General features: G+C 42.6%; 1 protein-coding gene across 1 annotated transcript; it reads left to right on the forward strand.

Moving 5' to 3' along the window:
- Positions 1-8,680: 8,680 nt before the first annotated feature.
- LOC132778056 (natterin-1-like) lies at positions 8,681-14,891 on the forward strand. The gene is made up of 3 exons (XM_060780670.2): positions 8,681-8,791; positions 12,129-12,213; positions 13,649-14,891. Exons 1-3 carry the CDS (start codon positions 8,696-8,698, stop codon positions 14,623-14,625), a joined length of 1,158 nt encoding a protein of 385 aa, XP_060636653.2. The 5' UTR covers positions 8,681-8,695; the 3' UTR covers positions 14,626-14,891.
- Positions 14,892-15,410: the final 519 nt, after the last annotated feature.

Genomic DNA, 15,410 nt, shown 5'->3' on the forward strand with positions numbered 1-15,410 from the left:
AAATTTGGATACTGATGAGGTTGGAGGGGCATTGATTTTGTCATTTGGGAGTTGCAGTTGCTGGGATTTATAGTTCACCTACAATCAAAGAACATTCTGAACTTCACCAATGATGGAACTGAAACAATCTTGGCACACAGAACTCCCATGACCAACAGAAAATACTATAAGAGTTTGGTGGGCACTGACCTTTAGTTTTGGAGTTATAGTTCACCTACAGCCAGAGAGCACTGTGGACTCAAAGAATGATGGATCTGGACCAAACTTGGCACGCATACTCAATATGCCCAAATGTGAACACTGGTGGATTTTGAAGAAATAGACCTTGACATTTGGGAGTTGTAGTGGCTGGAATTTTTTAATTTACCTACAATCAAAGAGCATTCTGAACCCCACCAATGATAGAATTGAGCCAAACTTCTCATACAGAACCCTCATGTCTTGAAGGGACTCGCTGGCGTGAGCCTCCCTCCAGCCTCGCACACTCTCCCTCGCCTGCGCATGCACACCATGCTTTCATGTACTGAGCACACCTACTCTCTCCTCCCAACTTAGAGAAACAGCCTTCACCTTGGCTGAGAGGTTGGCCAGTCACAGCGGAGGAGAGCTTTTGGTGGGAGGACTTGCCGTCTGTTTCCAAAAAGGAAGAGAAGGACAGGCTGACAGATCTTCAGCCTTCTCTGTCAAAGGGGTCCCTAAGACCATCAGAAATATGTGTTTTCTGATGGTCTTTGGCAACCCCTCTGAAACCCCCTTGTGACACCCCCCCCCCCCCTCCAGAGACCCTGAATCCCAGGTTGAGAAACTCTGCTTTAGATGAATGAGAGCCCTGATGGGATTGTTGAAGAAGACAATTCCAGTCTCTGCAGTGATCAAATCAAAGACCTTATATGCTGGCCTTACTGACTAGTTACTGGCTTGTGTCTCTCTTTGTAACTTTCGTTTTTAACATTAAACAGTACAGATGGCCCTGAGGATATGAAAGAGAGGTCATTCACCATTTTTGTTAGCAAAAAAATACAATCCAGGGATGAAAGGCCATACGTGCAGGTCAGGGCATTGACAGTAGGGATAGAGGGAGGGCCTTTCATCAGTTGCTAGAGCAAAGGCACGATAGAAAATTATAGAAACATCCCAATGTGTAGGATTTCCTTAGGCAAAAACATCTTCAGAAAGGGTTTGTCAGTTCCTTCCTCTAAATTTTAACTCATAAACTATAAACATAATAAAAGTGAAAAATGTTTTGTAATGGAGATGTCCACTTACACAAACAACCTCCAACCTCCACAAACGGGCTATAGTTCCAAGTGCTGAGAAGCCTCCATAAACATGTAGCCCAAACACTGCCAATGTCCTGCCCAAACTCTATGGCCCACCATCTAAGAAATGCATTCATTCAGAAAGAATTTCATCCTAGATTTGATGTGTTTTCTTCATCACAGCAGGCATCCCGGGGTTCCTTGTGCAGAATTTGCATGACCCTGCCCACAGCCTCTCCCTTAACCCTTTCCTACCCTTTTGTATGGCACACAGCAAACACAGAGGAATTGATCAGCAACTGAACAGACTGGAGGGGTCCGACAATGGACTGGGACCAAACTTGGTACTGAAATGGCAGGGAAATAGGTTTTGAGGAAAGGAGAGATAATTACCAAGAGACATCCTTTCTGGAGATTAAGAAAAGGTACGGCTTTATTTCCAGCTGGTGACTCTGGTGGAGTCGTGTCCCAAAAAGCAAAACCCAGAGCCCCCGATCAAGGTGCGGACTGGCCTTTTATAGTCTCCAATCGGAATGAAACAAAGAACATACATCTTCATACAATCATCATCATCCCTACGTCATCCTGGCATCATAAGAATATCAGGTTCCCCCTCCAACATGCAAAAAGCATGTCTCTGTGTCTTGCTGAAACCAGAGCAAGCATGTAGTATCCCTCCTCCCTCTTGGCTGTGCTTACGAGTCATCCATCAAAGGGGCCCTCTGACTTGTCAGAGGTGCTTCTTCGTCCTAGCACGGGCTTCTCCAACGGGCTTATCTCTCTTCTGGAATGCATGCCCCCCTTCCTCTTCAGCCCCTTTTGGAGACAAGCCGCTTGCTTGCCTGTCAGCTACACAGAGGGAACTAGATTTTCCTATACATTTAAAGTACATATGATTTTTATGCATAAATCAATCAATAAATATCTATATTTTCCAATATCTCCTCATCAGTACAGAGGAGCCCCGTGACCAAATGAACATACTGCAGGGGTTTGGGGGAAATGGCCTTGATTTTGGGAGGTGTAGTTCACCTGCATCCCAAGAGAACTCAACCAGGCTGACGACAGGTCTGGACCACACTTGGCACACAGACCCAATATGGCCAACTGTAAATACTGGCTGGGTTTGGGGGTGACTACCCTGGGAATCTGGGAGTTGTAGTTCACCCGTATACAGAGAACACTGAACCCAGCTGACTACAGATCTGGACCAAACTTGGCATACAGATCTAACATGGCCAACTGTGCATACAGACCTGATTTGGGGAGGATTAACCAACAATTCTGGGAATTGTAGTTCACCCACATCGTTATGTATTTTCTAATGGGAGCATTCATAAAAATGAAATCAGAGACTGGGTTTTTTTTCTAATAAATAATGTTATTAATTAACTAAAAGATATTACCTAACACCTCAAAAATAATTAATTTAATTTATGACGCCATAAAACCTTCCAGCAGTGTGCGTAAGAATGAGGAAGTACTCCATCAAGGACTCAGTTTCTCAAGTGGACAATGAAGCAACAGCTCCCCCTGTGGCCAGAATTGAGCATACCCTCATGAAGCCAGAAAGCTGGAATGTTAAATTGCCTCTGTGTCTGTCTATATAGGTTGTATGTCTATGGCATTGAATGTTTGCCATGTATATGTGCATTGTAATCCACTCTGAGTCCCCTGTGGGGTGAGAAGGGTGGAATATAAATACTGTAAATCAATAAATAATAAATATAACAAAAATGCCTTTTTCAAATAACCCAGGCACCACCAGGTACCCTAGCTAGTACCTAGTATTTGTTGGCAGTCTCCCATCCAAGAACTAAACAAAGGTGACATTGCTTAGCTTGCAGGTTTGGACAAGATCTATTCCTTGGGGTTAGGAGCACAAGAAAATGAAAAGCCACAAAAATTGCAATTTTTTTAAAGTGAGGGGAAAACTGTGTAGGAATTTCTACAATTTCCACTGGATGCTAAACACAGAATCGCATCAGAGGACCTAGACATTCCTAAAGAGGTGTTCTCTGAAGAAATGCCTAGATCTTTCAGCATGACTGGATGAAATTGATCATAGAGTCACATTGGAGACATTTCTAAAGAGAATATTTTTAATCCTTTAATAATCAAATGCAGAAAAGTGAAAACCACAGATGTGGAGGGTTAACTGTACTTTGCTTCCATAGTCATTGTGTTTCCAGTCTTAATCTCTTGAATGTTCAGCCTCAGGCAAAGGAGGAAACCAAGCAACAGAGATCTTGAAAAAATGAGTTTTTACGACACAAAAAAAAATATGTGGCTTTGGGAAGACTGACTGATAGAACGTAGCTTTCTTTATAGGAATAGATGGTTCAGAGTTCTGGTACAAATCCCACAATGTCCTCAGTAGTAATAAAAGTGCACATCTCGGAAAATCTACAGCATCAAATATTTAAGGAGCATGGCATGTATGAAAAGAAGACTGTAACCTTAAAAATCAGTGAAGTCGGTAACTATGACTCGAAAACAGGCATGGGCACACTTCAGCCCTCCAGGTGTTTTGGACTTCAACTCTCACCATTGAAGTTCAAAACACTGGGAGGGCTGAAGTTTGCCCATGTCTACTTTATAGTAGACAATCCTCCTTGTCCAGGGAAGTAGTTCACAAACTTCAGTGGGATTTTAGCGAGTATATTTCTATTGGCATTTTTCTACTTCTGCAGAAGTCTTGTGCCCCTAACCCCAGCATATATAGAAGGCTTGCAGTGCATTGATGGGTACATTTTGTGGTAGCAAATTCCAAAATTTCCATGAATACTGAGTTAATCAGGTTCTATTCTCTTACCAGATGATTGGATCAAGATCATGGTTTCTTATCACACTGCATGTAATTATTGGCTAACCTAGATTGCACCCACAACATTTATGTTCTGTTATTTTGAATAAGCATGTAGTAATAGCTCTATAGTAGTAGACAGAATGTAGTTGTGTAGTTTTTTGTATTATATACCCAAGAAATTTGCTTGTTCGTTCTATCAGCTGTTCTACTGGGTTGCTGTGAATTTTCCAGGCCGTATGGCCATGTTCCAGAAGCATTATCTCCTGACATTTCACCCACATCTATGGCAGGCATCTTCAGAGGTTGTGAGGTCTGGGTTGCTGTGAATTTTCCAGGCTGTATGGCCATGTCCCAGAAGCATTATCTCCTGACATTTTGCTCACATCTATGGCAGGCATCCTTACAGGTTGTGAGGTCTGTTGGAAACTAGGCAAATGGGGTTTATATATCTGTGGAATGTCCAGTATGGAAGAAAGAACTCTTGTCTGCCTGAGGCAAGTATGAATGTTGCAACTGGCCAGCTTGATTAGCATTGATAGCTTGGCAGCTTCAAAGCCTGGCTGTTTCCTGCCTGGGGGAATTCTTTGTTGGGAGGTGTTAACTGGCCCTAATTGTTTCTTGTCTTGTCGAAGGCTTTCATGGCCAGAATCACTGGGTTGTTGTAGGTTTTTTTCAGGCTATATAGCCATGTTCTAGAGGCATTTTCCCGTGATGTTTCGCCTGCATCTATGGCAAGCATCCTCAGAGGTAGTGAGGCCGGATGCTTGCCATAGATGCAGGTGAAACGTCAGGAGAAAATGCCTCTAGAACATGGCCATATAGCCCGAAAACACCTACAACAACCCAGTGTTCCTTGTCTGTCTTATAAGTTTTATTCTTTATTTACTGTCCTGATTTTAGAGTTCTATTACTTATTTTAAAAAGAGTTGTGCAAGTTCCAATGTTCATATTCCTGGTGGCTGAGGCCAAACAAGCAGCACCTGATAACATGTATGTAAGCTTACAAAAATAACAAACTGCGCATGACCTTTCCTCTCACTGGAAATGATATAAAAAGGACAAGGACCAGCAACCAGGACTTCTCTCAACAAGAAACATCAATGGATTTCAAGGTGAGTTGCCTCCTTTAGAGTGGGCTACAGTGGCCCAGATGAAGCTTCATGGACTTACCAATCTGTTGGCAAAGTAATGACTTCTGCGTGTGATTTTAGCACTTTTCGCCTACCTCTCTTTCTCTCTGAGTTCTTATATCTCATGTCTGGGTGTATTTTAACTTTGAATTAATATAATTTGAGACCACTAACTGCCATGGCTCAACTCTATAGAATTATGGGAGTGGTAATTTTATGCAGTCCTTAGCTTTCTCTGAAAAAAGAGCGCTAATGGCTCTCCAAATTACAAATCCAAGATGAATCCCAGGATTTCATTGACCTATGATAGTTAAAGTAGTGTCAAACTGCATTAATTCTACGGTGTAGGTCAGTAGTTCACCATTGTTTTTTTGACCACTTTGATTTTTGTTGTTGTTGTTAGTAGGGCACGAGGTTCAAGAATAATAAACTGTGTTAATCTAAAATAAACTTTAATCAAAACTTTTAACACACTTATCAAACATAATAGTAACATGAATTAAGAGTACTATTATAATATAAAAAGGACTTGATTTTGGATGGCGTGATTTTATTAACTGTTATTAAATTGTTTTGTTTATTGGTGGGTTTTAATATAAATGTGATTATATTATCAATGTTTATTTTTATGCTTTATATCTAAATGTTCTTTTATGTTTATGTTTTAATTAGGTTAGGTTAATTTATACTTAATGTTATTGTCTTGCTATTACCCTTTGGTTTTCACATGTATTTACGGCATTGAATTATGCCTTTATAATATTGGAAACCACTATGAGTTGCCTTAGGACCGTGGTTCTCAACCTATGGGTCCCCAGGTGTTTTGACCTACAACTCCCAGAAATCCCAGGCAGTTTACCAGCTGTTAGGATTTCACACCGTCTACAGAAAACCTACACACACAGATAGATATCTACATAAAAACTCCAACCATCACCCAAGTCAAAAAAGAAGCACCATTAAAGCCTTGGCAGACCGTGCAAAAAGAATCTGCGAACCCCACCTCCTCCAAGATGAACTGAACCATCTCAACTGGGCTCTCCAGGCCAATGGATACTCCACCTCAGACATCAGAAGAGCTGCAAGACCAAGAACAAGCCACGAGAGTAAAGATGAAGATCCACCCAGAGGAAAAGTGTTCCTGCCATACATCAAGGGAACCACTGATCGCATAGGGAAGCTGATGAGGAAACACAACATACAAACAATCTACAAACCCACCAAGAAAATCCAACAAATGCTACGTTCAGCAAAGGACAAGAGGGATCCTCTCACCTCTGCAGGAGTCTACCGTATACCATGCAGCTGTGGACAAGTCTACATAGGGACCACCAAACGCAGCGCCCAGACACGCATCAAGGAACATGAAAGGCACTGCAGACTCCTTCAACCAGAGAAGTCAGCCATAGCAGAGCACCTGATGAACCAGCCTGGACACAGCATATTATTTGAGAACACAGAAATGCTGGACCACACCAACAACCACCATGTCAGACTACACAGAGAAGCCATTGAAATTCACAAGCATGTGGACAATTTCAACAGAAAGGAAGAGACCATGAAAATGAACAAAATCTGGCTACCAGTATTAAAAAACTCTAAAATTATAACAGCTAAACAACAGAGAGGAAAAAACCAGGCACAGATTAACACCTCCCAGCAACAGATTTTCCCAGGCTCAGGCAGACCTTCAAATGCTAATGAAGGTGATCAGTGAAACATTCACACCTAACTGCAGCAGGGAAGAGCTCCTTGCCCCACCCCAGCCATTCCACAGATATATAAACCCATTGTCCTAATTCCAACAGACCTCACACCTCTGAGGATGCTTGCCATAGATGCAGGCGAAACGTCAGGAGAAATGCCTCTAGAACATGGCTCTTTAGCCCGAAAAAACCCACAAGAACCTAAGACTAAAATTAATATGAATATTGAGGACTTATGGTCAGAAAACTACACAGCCAAACAAGACAAAGGAATATGTGTGACTGACTGATGCTGTATGGTATGAGTACATGACACATGATGTTGATCTCTTGCCCGCCCCCTGGCCTCCCGCGCTTGCCCAACATCCTACTTGCTGGCGCCTCCCACATAGCAATGGATTCATTTAAAATATTAATTTAAAATGAATAAAGGTTTAAAATTTAAGTTCTTGTGGACCACTAGTGGTCCACGGACCACTGTTTGGGAACCACTAATGTAGATGCACCCCCTGTTCACAGAAGATACATTAGACCAGTAGTTCCTTTTTTTGACCAAGGACCACTCTCCAATATTAGTACCAAAAGGGTTACGAATCCGTTTTTGGTCAACTTTAGATTCGGTTTGGTTATTTGGGGTGCTGATTCAGGAAATTGCATTGGATAGACCACATCAGTTCTAGTTCCTGGTACAGAACATATGCCATCCTATAGATGCCACAGAAAACCATATTTAATAAGCCTTGGCACTATAAGAGGGTTTCGCGAAACCAATCACTCTCATTGCAACGGTGTAGTAACAGTGAAGCCATGGACCCTATTTTAGTTCTTGTGCACCACTGGTGGTCCACGGACCACAGGGTGTAAACCACTGCATTAGATATTAGATTGGGACAGAGTGAATTGGCTAAAACCAGCCAGGAGCATGACTAACCCAAATGCTAAAATCAGCATCATAACCCACCAAAATGAGCAATTACTGCTAGCAACTAACATCCACCCAGAAAATAGAAAGTACAGTACAGCATTACCTGCCTGTTCTTAGGGAACATACAGGACTTTAGTGCAAAAAGCACATTTCCCTTTCTTCTTGCCCTATCATGTAACAGTTGAGCATAGATTGCCTCATGAGTGCAATTGACAGAGACAGGCATGTAGCCGGGGGGGGGGGGGGGGGGCTTGAGGGGCTTCAGCCCCCCCCCCCCCGAAATTCTCATGGTGGTTCGCGAAAAGGTCTTACTGTTGCATTATTTAAACTATTATGTTTATTCATATCATGATCTGATCACCATACTCAATATATCCCATATGCATGGGGGTATTGGGGTAATGATACAAAAGGTTTGCTAGGCTAGACCCTCTTTCACTCAGACTCAGCCTCCCCACCCCGAAACTCAGCCCCCCCAACCCCCCTGAAAAAAATTACCCCCCCCCCCGAAACGAAATTCTGGCTATGGGCCTGGACAGAGACAAAGGACAGGGCCTTCTCAGTGGTGGCCCCCCAGCTATGGAACTCCCTTGAGTTGTTGTGTGGCTGAGAAAGGTGGGTTATAAATATCGTAAATAAATAAATAGCAAATACATTTTGGGATGAACACTTTTGATATTACCCCTCTCTTTGTTCGGTATTACGCCTCTCTTTATTACAATGCTTCTGTGAAAGTACAGTATTTTTTCGAGTCAAATGTGCATCTTTTTGGCTAAAAGACATGGCTAAAATAAGGGGGCACATTAGTATCAAGTATTATGGTAATCTTAGTGCTGAGCCAAAGTGAAAGGGAAAGTTCCTTTAGAATGCCAGGAAGCTTGCAAATAGGGGAAAGAGGAGGAAAAGACTCAAGAGAAGGAAGCAACCTGCTTTTCGGAGATTTTCTGCCTCCTTTTGCCAAGGTTAGACTTCTTTTTTTTTCCAGCTCCTTCGACTGAAATACAACCTACTCCAACAGGTATTCCTTGAGGGTCTCCCTTTCAACTGACCCTGCTTAGTTTCCAAGATTAGCTAGGACTTTCCTCATCCCACCTTAAACCTGCAGAATTCTAGGGCATGTAGTTGAGTGCGCCTCAGGACATCTCTTGCTGGGAAAGGTAAAAGCCCCTCCCTAAACTACAAGCCACAGAATTATGGAGGCACAGACTAGAAATCCTATTTTGGAAGCGGGGGGGGGGGGGTCCTTTCGATTGCTGGAAGATTGCTAAGCAGAAAGCCCTTTGAGTATTTAGTCCCCATACTTCCTTCAAGTAAGTCAGAGGAGCTTTCCTTGAGTCTTGCTTGTGATTCCCTTTTGCAGCTCTAAGTGGATCTGGGGAATAAAGTCTAGGACCCCAGCATAGCCCTCCTAGGATGCAGCTACACTGCAGAATTAATGCAGAATTAATGGCCATGGCTCAGTACTATGCAATTCTGGAAGTTGTAGTTTGGTGAGAAACCAGCATTTCTTTGGCAGAGAAGGCTGAAAACTTTGTAAATGACTGCCCCCATGATTGCATAGCATTGAACCATATCAGTGAAAGTGGTGTCAGATTGCATTAATTTCAGTGTAGATTCACCCAAGGGCTTTGGAATCACCTAGGATGCACCTATACTATAAGCAATGTATGTATGCTGTTTGATAACACTGAGAATACCATTATTCAGTGTATGTAATCCTGGGATTTGAAGTTTGGGGAGGCACCAGACCTCTTTGGCAGGGAAGGCTAAAGAGCTTGTAAAACTATAACTCACAGGATTCCCTAGCATTGAGCCAGGGCAATTAAAGTGGTGTCAAGCTGCATTCATTCTACAGCAGGCATGGGCATTTTTTTTTATTTGGGGGCCGCATGCTAGCACTCCCTGCTAAGAGGACTGGCTGCCCAGTGATGGGAAGGAGGAGGGAAAGAGAAAAGGAAGGAAGAGAATGAAGGGAGGGAGAAAGAGGGAGGGAAGAGATAGAGGGAGGAAAGAGAGAAGAAAGGAAAGACAAAAAGGGAGGGAGGAGGGAGGGAAGAAGAGGGTGAAAAAAGGGAACGTAGGTAGGAAGGATGAATGGATGGAGAAAGAGGGAGGGAGGGAGGGAAAGAAAGAGGAAGGAAAGACAAAAAGGAAGGAAGGGGGAGGGAGGGAAGAAGAGGGTGAAAAAAGGGAAAGTAGGACGAAAGGATTGATGGAAGGAAGGAAGGAGAAAGAGGGAGGGAAGGAGGAAGGAAAGACAAAAGAGAAGGAAGGAATGACGAAGGGTTGGAAGGAAAGGAAGGGATAGGAGGAAGGAAAAACAGAAGGAAGAAAGAGAGAAAGAGAAGGAGGAAGGAAGGGAAGGAGATAGGAAAGAGAAGGAAGAAAGGATGGAAGGTAATTGGAGGAGGGAGAGGGAGGGAAGGAGGAAGGAAAGACAAAAGGGAAGGAAGGAATGACAAAGGGTTGGAAGGGAAGGAAAGAAGGATGGGAGGAAAGAAAAACAGAAGGGAGAAAGAGAGAAAGGGAAGGAAGGAAGGAAGGAAGGAAGGGAAGGAGAAAGGAAAGAGAAAAGGAAGAAAGGATGAAAGGGTGGAAGGTAATTGAAGGAGGGAGAAAGAGGGAGCGAAGGGAGGTAAGGAGGAAGGAAAGTCAAAGGGGAAGGAAGGAATGATGAAGGGTTGGGAGAGGAGGAAGGAAGGATAGGAGAAAGGAAAAACCAAAGGAAGAGAGAAAGAGAAGGAAGGAAGAGAAAGGAGAGAAGGAAGGCAGGAAGAAAGGGTGGAAGGTAATTGAGGGAGGGAGAAAGAGGGAGGGAAGGGAGAGAGGAAAAGGAAGGAAAGACAAAAGAGAAGGAAGGACAAAGGGATGGAAGAAAAGAATGAAATGAGGAAGGAGAAAGAGAAGAAGAGAAGGATGGAGGGAAGGAAGGGAAGGAGGAAGGAAAGAGAAGGAAGGAAGGACGAAAGGGTGAAGGGAATGGAGTGAGAGAGGGAATGGAGTGAGAGAGGGAATGGAGTGAGGGAGGGAAGGCAGGGAAATAGAGAAGGAAGGAAAGACAAAAGGGAAGGAAGGAAGGAGAAAAGGGTGGAGAAAGGGGGAGGTAAGGGAGGGAGGAAAGAGAGAAGGAAGGAAGGATAGGATGGTGAGAGAGAGGAGGGTCTGAGAAAAGAGCCACGGGGCTGCATCCGGGCCCCGGGCCTGGGTTTACCCATACCTGTTCTACAGCATAGATTCACCCAAGGAAGCTGAGACAGAATAAAGGGTTACCTATTTCTCTGGTTTCCTTTTCATAAAAGTGAATTGTCATAAAACTATAATGCTTTGAATTCTATAACAGAGTCATGAAAACTGCCAGAGATTTTGGGGAAAGGTTTTCCTAATTATGAGTTGAGGGAGGTGATTTTATAGTTGGCAGATACCTTTTTAAGCTAGCAAGTCAACCAGAAGTCCGTGGCAGAACATATATACAACAAGCCTGCTGTGGCAGCGGGGCAATACAGCCCCAATCCATCCCCATGCAAGGAAAAGGAGATGATGGTGCTGGGGCCACTCATGTTTTCTATGCTCACATTAAAATTTTAGGGTGTGCTAGTCTTTTAACGAAACTCCAGAGCATTCCTCGACTTTGTATAAAATAGGGCAACAGTGGTGCAATAGATTAAACCCTTGTGCTGCTGAACTGCTGACTTGAAGGTTAGCAGTTCAAATCCATGGGATGGGGAGAGCTCCTGCTGTTAGCCCAGCTTCTGCCAACCTAGCAGGGCAAAAACATGCAAATGTGAGTAGATAAATAGGTACCACTTTGGCGGGAAAGGCATAAGATGCTCCAAGCAGTCATGCCGGTCACATGGACAGGAGGGGACAACGCAGGCTCCTCGACTTGGAAATGGAGAACAGCACCTCCCCCAGAGCCAGAGATGAGCACCGCCTCCAAAGCTGGAAATGAAAGGAGAAGCCTCTGCCTTTGTTTGTGTTTGTCTCATTGCATTGTAACAAGGCATTGAATGTTTGCCAGTATCTATTTACACTGTAATATGCTCTGAGTCCCCATGGGGAGAAGGGTGGAATATAAATAAAGTGTTATTATTATTATTATTATTATTATTATTAAACCAACTCCACCCGTTTTACCTCACATTTCAGACAGAAAGTCCCTGTACATCACCTTACATCCAGGTTTAGATTCCCTTTACATCTACATGCTAGATGCACATTTTAATAAACTGATGAAAAGTGCCCTATTATGTCTAATTTCCAGACTGTATTTCTCAACTGCTCCCTTGCTTTTTGTTCCAGATGCATCCCCTCTTCTGTGCCATCTTCGTGTCTCTGATCATGAATGAGCTTAGTGGCAGTGGCAATGGCCCTCTAATGACAGCTGGTAGGTAAAAGGCTCATGTTGTCCTCGGTATGACTTGTTTCCTGATCTGAAAAAGAAGCAGGACTGGGGGCAGCAGGTTAAACCACTGAGCTGCTGAACTTGCTGACTGAAAAGTTGACAGTTCAAATCCAGGGAGCAGGGTGAGCTCCTGCTGTTAGCCCCAGTTTCTGCTAACCTAGCAGTTCAAAAACATGCAAATGTGAGTACATCAATAGGTATTGCATCAGCAGGAAGGTAATGGCGCTTCGTGCAGTCATGCCAGCCACATTACCTAGGAGGCATCTTCGGACAACGCCAGCTCTTCGGCTTAGAAATGGAGATGGGCACCACCCCCAAGAGTCAGACACGACTAGACTTAATGTCAAGGGGAAACCTTTACTTACATTGAATTTATTTAAAATCTTCATACTCTGGCAATGGCAAATTTTAAAAAATGTTTAATAAAATTTCATCAGAGTCCTACAATGTTTTTTTAGAACCTCAGATGTCTGCGGAACACTGTTTGGGAACTGCTGCCCTAGACTACTTTCTGTCAATGTCTGGCACCAGCTGCAATCTCAAGACATGTTGGAACAATATAGTCTTTTATCTTCTTCTTCTTTCCATCTTTTTTGTGTAATTAGTGAAATGACACTTTTATACTGTAACGTTAAAAAAATTAAAGAATTTTTTTAATAAAAAGGAACAAATTTGCCCGTTAAACTGCGTTAAACTACTCTCATCAGTAAGACACAACCCAGACAGAGCTTTTTAAAAAGCTTTAGAAAAGCTTCAGATGCAATAAATCACTATGAATAATCCCAAAAAAATGCAGAAATCCATTATTTTAATCTATACCCCACATTTTTTCTCCACAAAGGAGACTCATAACAGCTTTTTAACATCACTCTCAAATTATTATTATTATTATTATTATTATTATTATTATTATCATCATCATCTGCATTTCTATACCACTTTTCTCACCCCTGGGGGGACTCAAAGCTTTACAACATAATAAATGGCAAATTCAATGTCTCACGTATATACAAAAATATCACATATCCAAATTAATAACATATAACTGTAGAAAATAACCATTAAAACTATAAAAACATCCAAGAATAGACATAAGCATGAAACATATTATTGCTACAATTAACAATGTAGACCCCTTCTCTCTCTGGTAAATGTGATATGGGGTCCTTGGGGCGGGCGGAGGGGGAGTCTTATCTGATGATGGTATTAGGCTACTGATCGGTTTGGTAAAAGTACAGAGGAACATAGATTTCATCAGTTGTGATGTCATAAGTCAGGTGTGAGCTATCACTTGCCAGTAGATTGAGGATGGGGAGGGGCAGCAAGGTGTAGCTGCTGCCGAGGAGAGTTGGTGTGTAGGCTGCACCTTCCTCTCTCTTACTAAACTTTCTTTTTCTTTTTTATCTTGTAATTTCAGCTCATTTCCATGGAACTACCGTGAAATGGGTTCAGTTCGAAGGGTCTGTTCCGAGTGGAGCAGTGTCGTTCTGGAATAGCTATCACCACTCTAGACGGTGGGAATATCCTTGCAGGGTCAGTAACTGTGCAGCCGGTTACTATAGTCCATCTCGTGGTCCTTTTTGTTACTATCCCTATGGCGATCGAGAACGAGGCATCTCTCCATTCTGGGTGTTGGTGAACGAATACGACTTTGAATCTTTGAAATGGGAATGGGATTCCTATGGTGGTGTTCCACGAAATTCAATCAGTACCTGTCCAGGTGTGGAACTCTATGTGGGGAGAAATCGATATGGCTTGGGAAAGGTAGATCCCGCAAACACTGCTTTCTTTCTTGGTTATGCTGGTAAAGAATACTGGTATAAAGAATATGAGGTCCTCACCATTAATAAAGATTATCGATCTCAAGAGATCACCAATGTCAGGTACAAGAAAGAGCAGGGGACATACAGCAGCCATGACATAACCCTGCTTACCACCAAAGTCAACAATCATCACTGCAAATCTGTTCAGAAAACCACCGCCTTATCAAAAACAGTATCCTTTGAACATCGCTGGGACATTGGAATTTCTCTTTCAGAGACTGTGAGCTGTAGCATAACAGTGGGAATACCAAAAGTCATTGGGACATCATGGGGTTTTTCATCAGAGAAAACCTACAGCTGGAATAAAGGTTTCACACAGAGTGAATCGGTCACATATACTGAAACTGTAGAGGTTAACATCCCACCTAACCACAGTTGTGAAGTAGCAATGGAAGGCACAATAATGAAGGCCAATATTCCCTTTACAGCCAGTGTAACTCGTTACTACCATAATGGAGAGAGACGAAGTGCCACCGTCTCTGGGGTCAGCAAAAATGTCGTTGTGGCACAAGTGCACACAGAAATTAAGCGGTGCCAACCCATCCCAGATGCAGAGCCATGTCTTTCATAGGTCAGTGGCACATATTCATAACCCTCTATGCTATTTGCAAGCCATTCTTTATCCTGCAGCAGAAACCAAGAAGAAGAAAACAATTTTTTCTGGGTAACATGAAGAACAGCAATAGGGGAGAGGGCTAAGCTTTGATATACGAGAACATAATCCACCCGACAGAGCAAACCGGAATTTTTCCTTGGTTCCATCATATTATAACATAAACATGCTTCCTGATCCTGAATAAATTTACTTGGAAATAAATGTCAGTTATATCAATGAGATTTGTGTTGGGAGTATTTGTTTCACAAGCCTGAAGTTGAAATTTCGTTAGGAAACGAATTCCAGAAATAGTTGTATGTATTGTTCAAACTACACATAGATGCTTTCAAAATCAGTGGGACAAGTCGCTCAGTTCTGAAGCCTATTGCAGATACAAGAACTGGTTGACCCTTCTGATATTGTTGGTTGTACTCTTCCCCATTGGTTACGCTGGGCCCAAGGCCAAAGGGAGTCACAGCCCAACAATATTCGGAAGTCCACTTGGATCCTACTCAAGTCTACTGTTTTCAAAGAAGCAAATGGCTACAAGTTTTATCTGTATCATAACCATATAATCGTGGCTCTATCATTGTAGTTTTGACTTTTACAAATTTTATTATACTAGCCAACAAAATCAAACTTTTTGTAATAATCAGAAATGAGAGAAGCACAATTTAGATCATTTTAATGCTGATTTTAAATATGTCTTTTTTTCCCATCACATCAACTTCTAAAAATATTATGATTGGTACATTACAGCG

Source organism: Anolis sagrei, chromosome 6 (assembly GCF_037176765.1).
Source record: "Anolis sagrei isolate rAnoSag1 chromosome 6, rAnoSag1.mat, whole genome shotgun sequence".
In the NCBI taxonomy this organism is placed as follows: Eukaryota; Metazoa; Chordata; class Lepidosauria; order Squamata; family Dactyloidae; genus Anolis; species Anolis sagrei.

Excerpts from the sequence above, each read along its gene's own strand:
- LOC132778056 (XM_060780670.2), top strand. The coding sequence starts at position 8,696 with ATGCCAGGAAGCTTGCAAATAGGGGAAAGAGGAGGAAAAGACTCAAGA. Across the intron at positions 8,792-12,128 it reads TTCTGCCTCCTTTTGCCAAG|ATGCATCCCCTCTTCTGTGC; the intron begins GTTAGACTTCTT and ends TTTTTGTTCCAG. Across the intron at positions 12,214-13,648 it reads TGGCCCTCTAATGACAGCTG|CTCATTTCCATGGAACTACC; the intron begins GTAGGTAAAAGG and ends TTGTAATTTCAG.